Genomic DNA, 18,902 nt, shown 5'->3' with positions numbered 1-18,902 from the left:
CGTTGATATAAGTTTAATTTTATACTCATTTTTCCGAAGACGGCTCTTGAAAATGGTTCCATTGTAACTGAACCCCCGTGTAACTGAACCCCTGTAACTGAACCCCCGTATAACCGAACCCCCGTGCAACTGAATCCCCGTTTAACCGAACCCCTGTGCAGCTGAACCCCCGTTAAACTGAACCCTCGTGCTACTGAACCCTCATGCAACTGAACCCCCTTTAACTGAACCCTCGTGCATCTCAACCCCCGTGCAACTCAACCCCATTTACCTAAACCCCCGTGTAACTGAACCTCCATGTAACTGAACCCCCGTGCAATTGAAACCCCGTATAACCGAAGCCCGTGCAACTGAACCCTTCGTGCTACTGAACCCTCATGCATCTGAACCCCCTTTAACTGAACCCTCGTGCAACTCAATCCCCGTGCAACTCAACCCCATTTAACTAAACACCCGTGTAACTGAATCCCCATGTAATTGAACCCCCCTGTAACTGAACCCCCATGAAACTGAACCCCCGTATAACTGAACCCTCGTGCAACTGAACCCTCTTGCAACTGAACCCCCGTGCAACTGAACCATCGTGCTACTCAACCCTCATGCAACTGAACCCCCTTTAACTTAGCCCTCGTGCAACTCAACCCCATTCAACTAAACCCCCGTGTAACTGAACCCCCATGTAACTGTATCTGTGTATAATCATGTAACCATATAACTGTGTGTTAAAAGAACACAACTGATGATCGAAAAGTGTTGAAAGAGAGTGGTAGTACTGAACACTCAGCTACCATTCTTAGGAGACATCTGACAGTTTATAAGTGACCATGGAATTCCTGTGTTGTTTTAAAGTTACTTTTCTGTGAATAGGCAGCGTCGCGGCAGCGTGCACCTGGCGACGATAAATCACATCAGTCCAGTTTTTGTCAGGAAAAAATTACTCAGTGATAATTTATTGTTCCTGCTAGCATTATGCGCTTCTAGGTCCGGGCCTAGGGACCTAGTGGTAAATCCAGGCCTGAGCGTGCATATATTTCCTTTTGGTGAATTGACTTTCCCTTTAAGCACTCCCTGAAAGTTCCAACTTAATACACAAATCCCTTTTTTAGATATGCCATTTTTAAAATCTGCATGCGCAGAGTGTTTTTTAATTTAATTCAAGTTCCGCCTCAAATACCTCATTCTGTCAAATCTGTAACTTGATGTGCGTAGCTTTAATATTGCTAGCTAAATTGTAGCAGATGTCGTAGTAGGAGCAGTAGAACTAATAACAGTGTTGAATTAGTAGTAGTAGTAGCAGTATTAATAGCAGTAGTAGCAGGTAGATGCCCCAGAAGTTTCGTCTTGATACGTTAAGCTGTTCCCAAAAAAAATTGCTGATACACCTGTATCATCAATCTGTATGTTATTGCAAGTTACCAATTGTTAAAAATTTAAGGTTTTTATAGAAGGGATGATCGTAAAAACTTTGAAGGAGGCTCTTTCGATTGGAAATTGAAAGTTCAAGTTCAATTTCGAAGAATCAAAGGTAATCACAGGACAATCAGTCTTTCCCTCTTAACTGACACCCCCCCCCCCCAAATACAACCCATCAAAAAAAAAAAAAACATTTTTTTAAAAATAGTCTTAAAGTCAAAAAAACAAGCCTTTGGGGTTAACAACCCCACCAGCAGCATCTGGGGCACGGGCTGTAAGTTAAGCTAGTTGCTCATTGCTAACACATAAGGTTTTTGCAGAAAAAAATTTATATGTACTTTGGGGGGGGGGGGCTCATTCGATTGGAAATCAAAAGTTCCAGTGCACTGTGTCATAGTTAAAAGTGATCGGAGGGCTTCCACCCCACCCTATTTTTCCCCCAAATGCATACGATCTAAATTTTGGGACGGCCATTTTATTTAAAACAGTTTAAAGGTTAAATAACTATACCATAGTTAAATAACTATGGTTCATAACCCTATTGTGTTTTACCCAATGTAATTACGGTGGTTGAGTTGCACGAGGGATCAGTAGCACGAGGGTTCAGTAGCACGAGGGTTCAGTTGCACGGGGTTCAGTTACATGGGGGTTCAGTTACAGGGGCATTTAGTTAAATGGGGTTGAGTTGCACGGGGGTTGAGTTGCACGAGGGTTCAGTTAAAGGGGGTTCAGTTGCATGAGGATGGAGTAGCACGAGGGTTCAGTTGCACAGGAGCTCAGTTGCACGTTGGTTCGGTTATACGGGGGTTCAGTTACACGGTGGTTCAGTCACACGGTGGTTTAGTTACACGGGGGTTCAGTTACACGCACACCCTTGAAAATGAATCGAAGCATTTATTCAGTTTTTTTCCAATTTTTATAGTCTTACAAGAATCATCCGTCGTTATATTACTTTTTGTTATTTGTATAATGGAAAGGCAGTGTGGTGTTCGTCGTTATTTAATTTTAGAGGGTCTTTTTTTTTTTATATGGTTAACTAATGGTGAGTGACAAATCTAGACCAACAAGAAAGGTGATTTTTGGATATAAAAGTAACGGTTAAACCCTTTTTTAAACCAAACTTGCGTTTTATGAGAAATATTGTCAGGAAGACAAAAAAAAATGTATTCACTATATTTTTACAAGTGAACATTCTGGGAGTATCTAGACAGGGCCGTATCTAGGATTTTTATTTGATAGGGGGGGGGGGTTTGATACTTAAAAAAAATATCTTCAAAAAATGGAACAAAAGTTGGTATACATGTATTTTTGTTACTTTTCCACGAGTCGGACGGATTTTTTTTTCCTTTGGGGGGGGGATAACTCTCACCTGTGAATACGGTCCTGTTTCTATGATTGTATATATATATATATATATATATATATATATATATATATATATATATATATATATATATATATATATATATATATATATATATATATATATATATATATATATATATATATATATATATATATATATATATATATATATATATATATATATATATATATATATATATATATATATATATATATATATATATATATATATATATATATATATATATATATATATATATATATATATATAGAGAGAGAGAGAGAGAGAGAAAATGAAATTTATTAAAGCAAAAAAAGATGATCAAACATAGTTAACTGAGTCTGGCTTAGGATCTGTTTATCTTACCAAAAAAAAAGTTTTTCGAAGAAACGACTCGAAGGATGGCAATATTCAAAGAAGTATTTCCTTTTATCTTTTAGTTTGATAGCAGCTATTTTTCGAATCGCCGACGTAGAAAGGCATGCTGCTGATGCTGGAATGGCACAACTACTTAGCCCTGAATTAGGGACAACGTTGATGTGGTGTTTAACTCGTTGGACACAAGCTTATCTGGGACCATGTGATTCGGAAAATTTGTTTGTAAGTAACTGTGTTTGTCTTCTGTGTTTTTGTGTAAAAGCAAAAATAATTAACTAAAAGCAAAACTACTCAATAGTACTAAAAGTAAAATTATCACGGTTAACATCTAAATTATAATCAGTAATTAAGATAAACGAAAAAGAATTAGTTAAATGTAAGAAAAAAGACTAATCATGGATATCACTTCTTATGCTGTGATCTGGCTTTTATGTTCGTTTGATTGTATGAAGAATGAGCTATAGCTCACGCGCCTCACAAAACGACCTTACGTACATAACGGGCCTCCCATAGCGGTGAAGTTCTAAAACGGAAGATGTTAAACCTTATGATAAAAATATCGAGGGCCCTTTCCAACTTCAGCGTATTCACTTCCCATTGGAGAACGTAATTAACATTCAAACCCTTTTATGTTTATCTTATTGAATTTTTTTTTTACAAAAACATATTCTCACCCAATTCATGGTCTTCAGCAGAATTTCGATTTCATCCAATCGATTTGATCGATTTTGAATCGATCATACATCACATATAAATCACAGTGAAGTGATTTATAAAGCATTTATAAAAATTAGGTTGCAATGCCAAAAGCTACATCAAATCTGCATTTTTATGCACAAAATCTGCAAATTATATAGTCACAAATCTGCAAAAATATGTAAAAACCAAAATCCGGTATTTTCAGTTTTTCCCTAGACCAAAGAAATAGATGTGAAAAACTGTAAAGATAAATATAAACAAGCGTAATATATAAATACAAATATAAATACAATATATATAAATAAATATTCTAAGAAATATAATAAAGTAAAATAATGAGAAACATCAACCTCCTAGGATGGTAATGAGAGAAAAGTTGAGAAGAAAGAAAGGTTGAGAGAAAGGTTAAGGCACGTTCTGCGGATGAAGGATGACAGATAGCCGAAGATTGTCCTTTTCGGCCAACTGTTTAGGGCAAAACGGAAAGAAGGTTGTCCGAGATTGGGGTGGGAGGATGTCATAAAGAAAAATTTAAGGAAAATGGGAACTTCCTGTGAGGGTGTAAAGAGGACGGCTTTGAATAGATTGGGATGGAGGAGGAGCGTGCTTAGCTGTGTTGGCCTCAGGCGGCTTGGTGCTGCTGTGGGTTGTTAGTAGTAGTAGTAGTAATAATTATAAAAATATTGTAATGTATAATAGGTTAAATGTAATTATTTGGTAAAAAAAACTGAAGAGAAAAACAAAACAAAAAACAAGAAGAAAATAATTGTTTTCCTACTTTAGCAATTGAGATAAATAAGCACTTAAATAAGGTCTTGACCTTACTCACCTATCAAATCACCTGGGACCTATCAAATCAATGTCTAAATTTATGCAAAGTTATCGTTAATAAATGTAAGTTGTGTAAAAATAAATATAAATATAGTATAATATTATAAATAAGTATACTTAAAATGTTTACTAAAAAATACAAAAATATAAATACAAGGTAATATACATGGGTAAATATACTAAATGGATATAAAAATGAAAAACTCTATTCACAAAAATGAAGTATGTGAGGTAAGAATAAAAAAGAACAAATTTAATCATCGCATTTCCGATTCAAACAGCCCATAAATAGGCTTCCGCTTTCTCCTCATTTTACATTGATTTTACTTTGGATTTTTTGTTTCTGGTACATCATGTCAACTTTTTAACGTGTCAGGATTTTAATGCTCCAACTTTCAATGCTTGTTTACACTTCATGGCTTACACTTTGTGGCATCTCTGTAGTACTTTCTGTTATTCTTAAAACATTATAATTATTCCATTTATTATTAATTATTTATTAATTATTCTATCTGTTATTCTGAAATCCTCTGAAAATTATTGTCCTTTCATATCTATTTTATATTACTTGTATTGTTTTGTAATTGGTCAAAAGTAGTAAATCTTCTGATTGTCTGTACCCACACACTGGGAGGTGGAGGGTAGGGGAACCCCGTGTTCACTAGCCAAGTAGTTGTATTGTAACAGTATAATACAACACTAGTAGTAGAATATACAAGTATAGTATATATATTCTTAGTATATATATTCTATAGTATATATATTCTTAGTGTATATATTCTATAGTATATATATTCTTATATATCCATTTTTATTCAAATTGAAACTACAAGTACAGAGAGATTTATTGGGACTCCCATTGAAATTGTCTACTTGCTTAAGCTTATTTGGCTGCCAAGTAGTAGTAGTATAGTTGCCTACCATTAGTAATATAGTATAATATTTGAAAACAGAAATAATACAAGAAAGGCAGGGGGGGGGGCAAAATAGGCTGATCAGATAAAAATAAATTTAGGGGGCGCAAAATAGGTTTATCCGATAAACTTGCGTTAAAAGGAAGTTTAATTAACGCAAACTTGGGTTAACTAAGTAAATTACACTATCTTAGACTACGCTAGGGGGGCGCCCCCTTGTCCCCCCCCCTCGGATCCGCCACGGGTGGGAAGAAAGGGTCGGTCATAAGAAACGCCTTGAACGAAATTTGAATTTCATGGGGGGGGGGGAGGCAAAGAGTGAAGCTTTGATATTGCGATGGAGGAGGAGCGGACGAATCTGTGTTGGCCTAAGGAGGCTCGGTACTGCAGTGAGTTGTTAGTAGTAGTAGCAATGATTAATTGTATAGTGTAGTGCTTTATAGGATCCAAATATAGAAACATTCACAGGGAATGTCATTTTATTTTTCTTAGTTTGGTAGTTTAGTAGTAGTAGTAGTTGTATAGTTGCATAGTATTGGTAATTTAGAATAGTACACGAAAAATAGAAATAATAAAAGAAAAGCATGTAGCTCTAAGCAGTGTACTTTGGTTATATAGTATTAGTAATATAGTATGTTAAAGGAAGAGCTGGTAATCCCGAGGGGGTGAGAAAAGGTCGTAGTAAAGAATATAAAGGAAATTGGAAGTTAATGGGAGGAGGTAAAGAGTGAAGGTTTGAAGAGATTGGGGTGAAGGAGGAGCGTAAGAAAATACGATGGTTTGGGTGGTTTGGCCCTGTAGTGGAAAGTTTGTAGTAATTGTAGTAGGAAAAGAGAGACGAGGAAAATCAGTTTTTAATTAAAGACCAATATACACAAAAAATCCAGCCAATCTGACTTGGCACGTGAAAATGTAATACAGATTTTCACGTGACAGGACTCGATATTTTAATCACTTACTATTCATTTAATTGTATTAAAATAAGGGAAAACGGAATTTTTATACATTAATAACAATAAACCTTATAGAAACCTAGACCCGATACTAACAGTAGACATCCCCCCCTCACCCAACCCCACTCATCAAGAAATTGTTTATCTTATTTTTAAAAGAAGATACACTATTGACCGTCCTAGTGGTTTCAGGAAGACTATTCTAAACAGAAATATCCACATGCCTAAATCCGAAACTAGACCTAGCAGTATGTCATCTTGCGTGTGCTAGGTCCCTGGAGTTCCTTGTGACATAAGAATTGTTCGTGAAATTCCCTGACAAAACGTCACAAAAATTATTAGGTGCTAGCTTATTTAAACACCGATACACTAAAATACTGGTCTGATAATAATCTCTCAACTGGCCAACATTTAAAGTATTAAAATGGTGATAAATATTCACTTTGCGTTCATATTTTTCAATATCACCGAGTAAGAGCATCGCTTTATTCTGCACTATCCACTTAAAATTTACAACAAAACTACTAGCCCAAACGGAGCACCCGTATACAACGCAAAGATGAACTGGTAAATTATGTATAGTTGTAATTGAGTATAGTAGTTAATTCTAGTAGTACAGAAGTATAGAATATATGGGATATAATATTTAGCATCAGGGGATTGTACTTAGTGTTCAGAGCCGTTGCTAGGGTTGGTGGCGCACGGGGAAAAGCTGATTACATCGCCCCCTCCCGACTCAAATAAAAGCAAAAAAAAATCCGAAATAAAGTGGAAAATTTGATCAAAGTGGGCAACCCCCAAAACACGCCCCCCTCCTTTGAATGGCTCTGATTGTATAGTATTTTTAGTATTAGCAGTATAGCACATTTGTATTTGTAAAATAGTTCAGTAGTGTATGTGTTGCTCTGCGCTTTATAGTTAATTGCATGAACTTTTGTATATTTCGATTAAATTCTTAATAGTGCCTTATTTGATTCCCTTAATGCATCTTTTTTACAAATTTTGGGACATAAACTACTACTAACAACTCACCGCAGCACCAAGCCGCCTGAGGCCAACAGAGCTACGCACGCTCCTCCTCCATCCCAATCTATTTAAGCCTCCCTCTTTACACCCTCCCAGGAAGTTCCCATTTTCTTTAAATCTTTCTTTATGACTTCCTCCCACCCCAGACGAGGACGGTCGGCTTTCCGTTTAGCCCTAGACGGTTGGCCGAAAAGAACAATCTTCGGCAATCTGTCATCCTTCGTCCGCACAATTTGGGACATAAAATCTTGAGTTAAATAAAGCATTGCTTCTTAATATAAGCAATTTATGTGTTTCAATGGTTCTATGAATCGTTGCCTCTTGTTAGATGAATCTAAGACAGGATTTGCGTCGGAGTTTGAGATACTCATGAAGGTCCTGTTTGAGTTTCGATATATTTTGAGGGTCTTAGGATTTGGTTGCATGTGCAGTCTTATACAACTTTGATTGAGCCTATATTTCGTCCGTTGGTTTTTTAATTCATTTTAAAAACTTTTTCCTTAAAAGAAGCGATTCAAAGAAGCGTAAAGAGCTACGTTCAACCTAAGACGAGTAAAAATAAGGTCAAATAGTAATTCAAGATTAAAATGAACATACATCACTATCAATAAATAAATGAAATCCAAAACGGACAGAAATTACAATAAATAATCTAGTCATACAACGAGCCGTAATTGCCACAAACAAGAGCAGGGCTAACTTCCCGTATGTCTTTTAAATACCAGAATGTTATTTGTTCTTTGCCCAAAACAATTATTGTTTCGAGCTATATGCTTGTTTTGTCACAACAACAGCCAAAAATAAGAAAGAAATTCACCATAAGAACCAAGAATACTGAAATGAACTAATGAAGTGTAGGTTGACGGTTTAATATATATTAATATTAATTCCTAAAAGTCTCAGCAATTTTGAATTTATTAACCCTTTAATAGAGAAATGTTTAAAATGTATTTTCCTTAGTAGTTGCAGTCGCAGTCACTGTCGCAAGTAGTCGCAGTCAGAAGTATCTTTGATTTAGTGTCTTTTGATTTAGTTCAGTATTCCCAAAACTGAAAGTTTCAGCTGAATAGCCTTAGCCGTTCCTGGGATATTGCAGATACGTTCTTTTGACAAACTGGATTCACTTAGCGTTTTTTTTGTTTTTTTTTATTTCATCATTCCCTGAAATTTTTGCCTTAATACCCTTAGGATTCCTGACATCCAGGATCAAACATACCTTCCCTCCCAACAGTGAGACCAATGGGAAAATAGAATAATATGCAGACACATATATTGTCATGTCATCCCTGGGGACATACTTGTTGGACCTTTCAACTATTGTGAACAAAATAACTATCTCAAAATTTTGATCGGATACCTTTGGGAGTAGATGGGGTGGTTTAGCTAAAAGGGTACAGAGGGATGGCGGGCTGTCCTCCAATCACTATTGACTCTTAGAAAGGACGCTAAAACTTTTAATTTCCAATAGATTGAGCCTTCTTGAAAGTTTATATGATCACTTCTTCCCCGCCAAGTGGCCTGGTCAAAAGGAGGAAAAAATAAAGTAAATACAAATAAAGTGACCCGGGGAAAAAACAAATTTCATTTTTCGGAGATTTTTTTATCTTTGTTTTTCTTTGCTTTCAGGATGAATTATTTTGAACTATTTTGAAAAATTGTTTATCTGATATCCTTCATGAGTCTTTTTATCGTTACTTCTTGCTAAATGAATGTAAGACATCATATGCTTATTGCGAATATGTAATCTTAGTCAACCATTGATTTTGATCCTTTCATTTTGTATGGACTATTCGTGTTGCTGGATTTTGGTTTTATTTGCAATACTTTGGTATGTACGCTATAGGAATCATCATTTTACAATTATCGCAAATGTCTAATTTTCATCAACTGTTCATTTTCGACCGCTCATTTTTGCATGGATCCTATTTTTGTTGCGGATTTCGGCTGGTTTGCAACACTTTGGTTGTACAAATAATATATGCGTCATAAGAATCTACATTTTATGCTTATTGTAAATGTATTTCATCAACCGTTCATTTTAAATTGCTCATTTTGTATGGATTGTATTTGTGTTTCAAAAGTTTGCCCCTTGTATTTCCTATTGCTTTTACATAATTCCCCTGTTTTTACTTTTTATAAAATTTAACCACCCCCCTCCAACCATCAGGGGTACTAAATGACGAAATTTTAAAAGGACTTTTTTCAATAGGATAAAAACATATAGTTAAAGATAATGGGTGAGGGGCAAGGAAACGCCCTAACGTTGTACCCCCCCTCCCTCATTGGTACTCCTGCCCTTAATAAATTTCCATCTGTGTGCATACTAGTGCTCATCAGCATATTTGTATAATAAGTTATATGATGAACTATTGGTACTGACCTTCCATTAATTAAATGGTTTTTCCCATAACTTAATGTTGTCTACCTCAACTTTCAAAATATACCTTTTCCCCAACTAGAAAAAACTGAGGTCTCAAGTTGGTGCAAAAACCTGTAGGTCAAGGCTATTGACTGGTTTAGTTTTGACATCAAAAATACTTTTTTTTTTTATCCATTGATTGATGTAGTAGCTCCCTTTTGAAAAATAGGTAGCTAATTAACAACATTAAATTCAAATTTATCTGCATCTCTGTCACGGAAGTGCTTGTAAAGCTGCAACTCATGAAGAGTTATTGTTGTAATTATGAGCGACAGCAGTGAATAGCTTTTTTTTTTACATCCTATTAAAATTTAGTAACTGCGAAGACCATGCTGCATTTTCGTCCTGTTTTTGTTCTTTCTTTTTCTTTTTTCTACCTTTTTCCGTTAATTTTTCTTCTTTTATTTATCTTTTATTTTAATATTTTTTCTATAATAATGCTTTTGTTCCCTTTTCTTTTAATTTTTGTTGGTTCTCACTTTACTTGTGTTTCTTGTCTTAAACGTTAGGAACTGCGAATATCATGCTATGATTCCGTCTGTTTTTCATTTTCTTTATTTCTTTCGTTTTTTATCTTTTTCTTCAATCTTTTGTTCTTTCCCTAATTATTTTCTGTATTGTTTTCTTTAATCATTTTCTAGCATAATTTTGTGCCTTTTATTTTACCCTCTGTAAATTATTAGTTTTGTTTTACCCAGCCAAGATGTGTTTTCTTTTATTTTCATTGTTGTTGGTTAACATTTGTTTTTGTTCTCAGCCCCCTTTTTATCCAATTTTCTGTCTCTTGGCTTTTTTCACATAGACACTTCAAATGATTCATTCTGTTAAAGCTTAGTAACTATCAAGACCATTCTGCATTTCCATCTCTTTTTATTCGTTAGTATTTTGCTTATCTTTCATCTTTTATTCTTTTCCTAAGCATTTTTTAAATCTTTTTCTTTCTGCTGTTTTTCTACCATAATAATGTTGGGTGATTTTATCCACTGTAAATTATTCCATTTTTTTTATTTTCGCTACCTAGTAGTAGCCTATGTCTTTTTCCTTTCGTTTTCGTTGGTTTCCACTTTTCTTGTCTCTTGGACCCAAATATTTCCACTTTCTTGTATCTTGGCTTTTTGACTTAGATACTTTAAATGATTAGTCATATTAAAGTTTTGTTCTCAATTATTTTTTAAGTTCTTTTTTTTTGCTCTTTTTTCTTTTTTTTCTATTTCATCCTCTGTAAATCATTATTTTGCCACCAAGTAGCGTTTTCTTTTCTTTTCATTTTCGTTTGATTCCACTTTTCTTCTCTCTCAGACCCACGTGTGGCCACTTTCTTGTCTTTTGGATTTTTTCATACTTTGAATGATTTATACTATGCAGCTTTAGTAACTGCAAAGACACGTTGCTTTTCCATATCTTTCTATTCTTTTTGTACCTTTTCTTTTATATTTTATTCTTTTCTTTATTTGGTTTAACTCTTTTACTCTTCTTATGCCATAATTAGTTTATTTTCATTTTATCCTATGTAAATTCCTTCTTTTTTATTTCGCTCTCAAGTAGTATTTTCTTTTCTTTTCATTTTTGTTGGTTTCCACTTTTCTTCTCTCTCAGGAAAAAGTGTTTCCACTTACTTGCCTTTTGGCTTTTTTAACATAGACACTTAAATGAATTATCTTATTTTACTTTTGTAAATACTAAAACCATGGGGCCTTTCACCTCTATTTTATTCTTATTTTTTACTTTTTTTCTTTCATCTTTTATTCTTGTCTTTTTTATTCTCAGTTTTTTTTAGTTCTTTTTAATTCTTTTTCATTTTAAAAGGCTTTAGTTGTTTTTTACTTAATAACTGCTAAGATATATTTTTTGTGACGCTTGCAGCCCAAGAAAGAAGATTTCTTCCTTTTCTTTTAAATTTCTTCCTTTTCTTCCTTTTTTCCCTTTTCTTCCCTTTAAGATTTCTTCCTTTTCTTTAAAATTTCTTCCTTTTCTTCCTTTTTTTCCCTTTTCTTCCCTTTAAGATTTCTTCCTTTTCTTTTAAAATTCAATTTTGTCTCACAAAATCAATTTTCAACTTGACTCGTTTTCCCTTTATTTCAAGCAGTGAGGATTCATAACATAAAAAACTGAATACAAAAAAACTGAAAACTGAATACAGAATAAACAGAAAACAAACCTGAATTGCGTTATTGAATCTTAGATTTGCCATCCTAGATTTTCTTATTTTGTTGGATTTTGCTTATTTTTATTGCTTTCTTTGTCTTGACAGCTAAAATATAATTTGAAAGCGGAACCGCGAAGCTAAACAGTGTTAAGCTGCAAGCTAAACCCTGAAACTGCAATTTTACTTCCCCCCTTTTAAGTTGGTAAACATGTCACGACAGTGCAGCAGCCTTTTGATTTGTGCAATTTCGACAGGCAGGAGGGAAAGAGGGTATTAGTTCTGCCCTTTCGAGACGTTTGTAAATATTTTCTTTGTTTCCTTCGAAGATGAAGAGTTTTGGTTTGCGGCGGAGGGGGAGAAGCAGAAGACCCAGACCCAAAAACAGAGAAACTAACCTTTGTGAAAATGTGTAGAATATTATAGAAAAACCCTGGAAATCCTTTAAATTTTGTGGTAAGGGATACTATATGAGTTAATAGGTGGGATCCATTATGGGAAGCAATGGTCTTGATAATATCCTGAATATTTAAATTGCTGCTTTTTGTTCTCCAACACCTCCTAGTTACTTTCGGAGACTTTCCAGTAAATAGACGTCTTGCCAGACGGTGCTAGACGTCGCCAATAGACGGTGCCAGACGTCGCCAATCGGTCATTCAGTTAAAAAAAAAAGGAAAAAAAATCCGACGAGAAATATTCTATAAAGTGTTTCCCTGTTATAATTCGTTTTTTTTTAATGTTATTCTGATACTTCTCGCTGGAGATCCTCAGATATAGAATAAAAAAATAACTTTTATTCAAAAAACTATTAATTTAAAAAGAGTTTTTAGATTTTCAAAAGGCTAGTTTTTTTAACTACAATTTTTTATATATATTGAGCATAGGTTTTTATAAAAAAATAACCTAAAATGCCGAAGTTCACCAATATAAACTGCACGGATAGAAATATGTATTTTTTATTAATTTACTATTTATTAGCAACTTTGTGTGTCAAGGACACATTATGAAGGTAAATTGATGCTGTGTTTATGGTAACATTATTACTGATAGAATCACGATTTATTAAGTCATGTTAGGAGTTGTTAAAAATTAATCTTAAACTTGGCAATAGCAAGAAAGATTTCTGTGTCATCAAAAAATGCATTAAGCACAAGGAGGGCACGCTAAGATTTGTTAAAATTAATTGAAGTTTGTTAAAATTAATTGAAATGATTGAAGATTTTTTTTTAAGAATACAGCATAATTATAACATTCAAATATGTTTTTACGTATTTTTCCGTGATTATTACGTGCCTTGGGCACTTTACCTTCGCGGCTGGAATGCCGAGATTTATGTCCATGATTCCTTATATTTCCCATATAATTCGCCGATTTTTTTTTTTTTTTTTTTTTTTTTTTTTTTTTTTTTTTTTTTTTGATTCTATAAGATAAGGGCCATGTTCTAACTATTGATAATAATTTATCATTAGTATGTTATCGTGCTTGGTAGATCGTCTCTGTTGTAATGTCTCATGTGGCATTTCTTTGCCCTGAAACTTTTTTTGTGAGGAGGGGGGTTACGATTCATTTAAAAAAAATAATTCATTTAAATATTTATAAGAAATAGCTTAATCAGTGAATTATTTAGCAAAATCATATAAAATTTTCATTGACTGCAAAAATAGGAATCGATAAAAATACTGTATGTTTGTCCATTCAACTGATGTTCTAGAATATGTGTTAGAAAATTATTGCCCAGATTTGAATAAAAAAAATATGAATAGAAAACGAAGAGAAGGAAAAATAAACAAAAAACTAATAGTAAAACAGATCAAAGGGTTTATTTTGTACAAGAAAATATGAGAGAAAAAAAACTCTTTCTTTATTAATGCCACAATAAATATGTGTTTGGTTGAGGGTGTAACTATGTATGATCGCCCACTACTAAAGAAAATAGTTAAAGCCAGAACAGTATCCAAAAATACAGCCGAAGGAAGGCAACGCTGCCTCACTAGGCCACTCGAGTCCAACACAGCTCTGCACGCTCTTCCTTTCTTCAATTTATCGTAGCCTTAACTTTTACTTTCCCCCATCAAGCTCCAATATCCTTTCAATCTTTTCTTATGACTTCTTTCCACCCCGTTTGAGGACCTTCTGCTTTTGCTTGACCCCACATTGGTGGTGGTCAAGGCATATTTTTTACAACCTACCCCCCTTCATGCGTAAAACTTGACCCTAATTTCCTTAAACTTCCTATTATTATAGCCCTAGAAAGTGGGATCGAACCACATTTTTATAGTTTATTGTTTGATGGTCAGCCAAATAAGGCTATGTTTTTTAGATTTTTTTTTTTTTTTAATTAAAAAAAAACTTAACCTTAATGGCTCATTTAAAAGTTTAAACAAAATACAATTTTCAACTGCAACTACTGCTTTTTCAGCTTCAACTTCAACTGCTGCTTTTTTAACTGTAGCAGGGATAAAAGCAGCCCCATTCCACGTAATGCTTATTGAACTCCCGGTTCTTGTGGTTGTTTCTGTACTGGAAGGATCCACCAACAAAGAAGAGAGAGGTTATCGAAACACAAATCTTCAATCGGAAAAGCCACGAACCTGTGGCAAAACTTGAGGATTATGATTGTGTATTTGCTCACCACGTCTATGATTACCCAGACCGCTTCATTTTGTTTTAATAACGCCCCCATTATTCCCCCCGATAAAGGTCTCACGTAATTTTTCATGGAGGCAGTTGAAATCAAGAAGCATATAAACAAAAGAAGTCGGCCTTAATAGAGATTAAACAAAAGTGAAAGTTTTTTTTCAACTGAAAGTAAGGAGCAATATTAAAACTTGAAAGGGACATAAATTATTCCTTTAGGGGGGCTACCCCTTCCTCAACCCTCGCTATTTACGCCAAAGTCTTAAAGCTCTTTAAGAATACTTCTCGTTCAAACTCAATGGCCCTTTTTTTGAACAGTCTTTCTTAAAGAACTGTGACAAAAAGCAAACCAACGTTGCCACGAACTGTTTGATACTGAAGATACTCTGAGCCCAGTCTATAATGAACATACTAATTCCAATCTTTCGTATTTTGCACTAGGATCTCTGATAATACCATGCCGGGGAAGTGATTAGTGTTCAAAATACCTTACAAAAAGAGGTCCTTCCAAAAACGCCTTACATAAAATGAATTCCAAATTGAAAGTCTGAAGAGCCTTTAATCATCGTTTTTTTTATTCAGTCTTAGAAAGTCGTTGCTTAGAAAGGGGGATTTTTGTATTAGTGTTTATTTCTCAGGTTTGTCTGTCCAATGGATTCTTGTCTTTATTTTGTAATTTTTATTCTTAATTCTGTATTGATGACGGTTGAGCGGAAGTCTCAACCATAATATTTGTATTTTATTTATCTTTTTTCACTAGCTATGGCTATTCTTGTTTGTTTTTTTTTTCGTTGCGATTTTTCGATTTGTCATGATGAGCCAATGGGGTGTCAGAAATTACTTATGTTGTGAGACGAGTTACTTTAAGTTGAGAAATTTTAAATTTAATTATTTAAAAGAAATACTGAATTTACCTATTCAAAATTTAATTACCAAATTTTCCTCTTTGAAAAAGATATATTGCCATATAGCAAGTTTTATCCGTTGATAGTTAGTCTATATTTTTTTTTCCTTTTTTTTACGGCAAGTTTGGTCTTGAGCATTTGAGTTGGATTCAGAGACTCAAAACTTGTTCATGTTGTGAGAGGAGTTACTTTAAATTGGAGAGCTTTTAAATTTACTTATTTAATGAAGTGCCAAATTTTACCTATTCAAAAAAAATTACCAAATTTATCTATTTAAATTTTTTTCATAAATTCACCTTTTTAGAGAAGATGAATTTTCTTGTAGCAAGTTTGATCCGTTGAATGTGAGTCTCAATATATTTTTTTTCAATATATTTTTTCTTTTCAATATATTTTTTCTTGTTTGTCTTTTTAAGGTAAGTCCGGTCTTGAGCGCAGCATTTAAGTTGGATTCAGAGACTTCATCATGGATAATAGGTTTTCTTCTCAATAAAATCGAGTCAAATCTACGAACCCAGCCTGCTGAACAGGAACTGGTTTCTGAAACAGTGCAGCTTCTAATTGGACTGGTAAACACCAGAGAAAAGTAAGCCTAATGTCCTACATTAATTACAGACACGATAGTCTTTATAGTTTTATTAAGAAGTCTGTACCTTTAAAAGTGTCAAGCATAACTAAGTTTTTTATTGTTAAAAAAAAAGAGTTGTGTGAAAGAGTCAAACTTTTGCGTAAAGAGCGAGGCGTTGAGGAGGGGACTGCCCCTTTCATATACGGAACAATTTCTATTCGTTTTAAGGTTTAATGTCGCTCCTTACTTTCAGTTAAAAAAAACTTGTTTTTTTTTTAATTTTTGAAGGTTTTTGAATTAATACAGGTTTTGATTTTTGGCTCACCGTACATGAATAATTAAAAAAAAATTTGCATATTAATTTTCCTTTTGTTTGGTTAAATGGCTTTCTCGAAAGTTGTTTAATTTTATTTACGAACGTTTTTATTAGTAATAAATATACGTAACTTACGAATTAACTTACGTAACGACCTTCTATATTCATGTATTTTAATACCTATATTAGGGGGTTCGCTTCCTATTCAATACCTCGCTCTTTACGCTAAAGTTCGAATTTTATTCCAATTCTTTAAAAATGACCCCTTAATCACAAGGGCCGTTAATTAGAATAAATAGCTCTTATGAAAGTACTAAAAAATCTTTGGCTTAAAGAGCGAGGTATTGACTAGGGGGTAAACCCAATCATATACTTAATAATTTCTGTTCGTTTTAAGCTTTGATGTTGCTCCTTACTTTCAGTTAAAAAAACTTGTTAGTTTTTTTTATTTAATTTCTTATCGTTTTTTTAAATAATGCTGGAAAATCCGGCGCCCCCTTCATAGCAATATCTTTTCCCCCTTGAAAACTTCCTCCATGGAAAGATCCTCCCGCATAGCCACCCGACCCCCCCCTCCTCCACACTAGCAGAAAAAATCCCCCCTGAAAACGTCTGTTTACTTCCCAATAGCCAATACTATATGTAAACATTCGGTAAAGTTCATAATCTTCAGCCCTCCCCCGGGGACTTTGGGGGATTAAGTCATCCTAAAAGACATAGTTATTATATTTTCGACCATGCTAAACAAAATAGCTATCTCAAAATTTTGATCGGGTGACTTTGGGAAAAAATTAGCGTAGGAGGGGGCCTATTTGCCTTCCATTTTTTTCAGTTACTTAAAAAGAGCACTAGAACTTTTAATTTCCGTTTGAATGAGCCCTCCCAAGATATTCTAGGATCACTGGGTCGATACGATCACCCCTGGGAAAAAAACAACAAATAAACACGCATCCGTGATCTTTCTTCTGGCAAAAAAATAAAAAATACTACATTTTTGGAGACATGAGTTCGAAACCTCCGGAGCATGGTTCTCTGATATCTTGAATCTGATGGCGTAATTTTCAATAAGGTTCCATGTATTTTAGGGGGTCGATCCCCCTTTTTTCGAAAATCAGGCAAATTTTCTAAGGCGCGTAACTTTTGATGGGTAGGACTAAACTTTATGAAACTTGTATATTTGAAATCAGCATTAAAATCTGATTTTTAGAGTCTCGCTTACTATTGAGCCGGGTCGCTCCTTACTTACAGTTCGTTACCACGAACTGTTTGATTAAATATTTTTGATATTACCTACTAGAGAGCTATTTGTGTTTGCTACTTTTGGCGCTGGTTATCCTTTCTGAGAGGTGAAGTTCAAGAAGGGATGGTTGGAGGGGTGGCAGACAAATTTTAAAATCCTTGCACTTGATTTGTAATTTCCATAAGATCTATTTAAATGATTATTTGAAAAAAACTACGTTTTCTAAAGAGTTAAAGAGGCTGAGTTACAAGGTCGAACCTTAAAACGTACAGGGATTAGGAGGCACAGTTGGGGGGCTGCCGCCCCCCAAACCCCCGCTTTCGCAGCCTTTAAATAAAAAAAAAGGTTTTTAAACTGAAAGTAAGGAGCGACATTAAATCTTAAAACGAACATAAATTATTCCGTATATGAAAGGGGCTGTGCCCTCCTCAACGCCTCGCTCTTTACGCTAAAGTTTTTATTGTTTAAAAGAAAGAGTTGTGAGAAAGTCAAACTTTAGCGTAAAGAGCGAGGCGTTGAGGAGGGCACAGCCCTTTTCATATACGGAATAATTTCTGTTCGTTTTAAGATTTAATGTCGCTCCTTACTTTCAGTTTAAAAATTTTTTTTTTTATTTAAAGGCTGCGAAAGCGGGGTTTGGGGGCGGCGGCCCCCCAACTGTGCCTCTTAATCCCTGTACGTTTTAAGGTTCGACCTTGCAACTCAGCCTCTTTAACTCTTTAGAAAACGTAGTTTTTTTCAAATAATTTCTGCACGTTTTTGTAAAGTTTATTACTTATTATTGCTTGACTAACTGTTAGCTGATTTGACAGCTTGCGGGCTTGCGGGCTCTTATAGGAAAACGAGCCCGCGTTTTCGAGGGCTCTTATAGGAAAACGACAAGAGCCCGCTTATAGCGGGCTCTTATAGGAAAACGAGGTTTTTCGTAAATGTAAATTCGGGGGATAATTTTTTCGGTCTGAAAATATCAAAAGGCCCTAACAGGTCGAATTCTGCTTCGAATGAGTCCTCATTCACCCGGATCAATTGCCAACTGTGGCCTGTAGGCGTGGCTAAGAAAAAAAAAAAAATTTTGAACTTTAAGTGGCTGTATT

The 18,902-nt window shown here is 34.5% G+C and overlaps 1 protein-coding gene across 1 annotated transcript in view; it reads left to right on the top strand.

Moving 5' to 3' along the window:
- The window catches only part of LOC148955758 (exportin-4-like), a 79,809-nt gene that overhangs the window by 30,342 nt on the left and 30,565 nt on the right, over positions 1-18,902 (top strand). The window contains exons 6-7 of the mRNA XM_089104147.1: positions 3,220-3,379; positions 16,101-16,270. Of these exons, the coding sequence (XP_088960273.1) occupies positions 3,220-3,379; positions 16,101-16,270 (330 nt within the window). The remainder of the gene's footprint in view (positions 1-3,219; positions 3,380-16,100; positions 16,271-18,902) is intronic.

This window comes from Artemia sp. Qi Xiang Cuo, chromosome 2 (assembly GCF_049724085.1).
Source record: "Artemia sp. Qi Xiang Cuo chromosome 2, ASM4972408v1, whole genome shotgun sequence".
NCBI lineage: Eukaryota > Metazoa > Arthropoda > Branchiopoda > Anostraca > Artemiidae > Artemia > Artemia sp. Qi Xiang Cuo.
The sequence above is the reverse complement of the archived record's forward strand: the minus strand, read 5'-3'. Positions and strand labels throughout refer to the sequence as shown.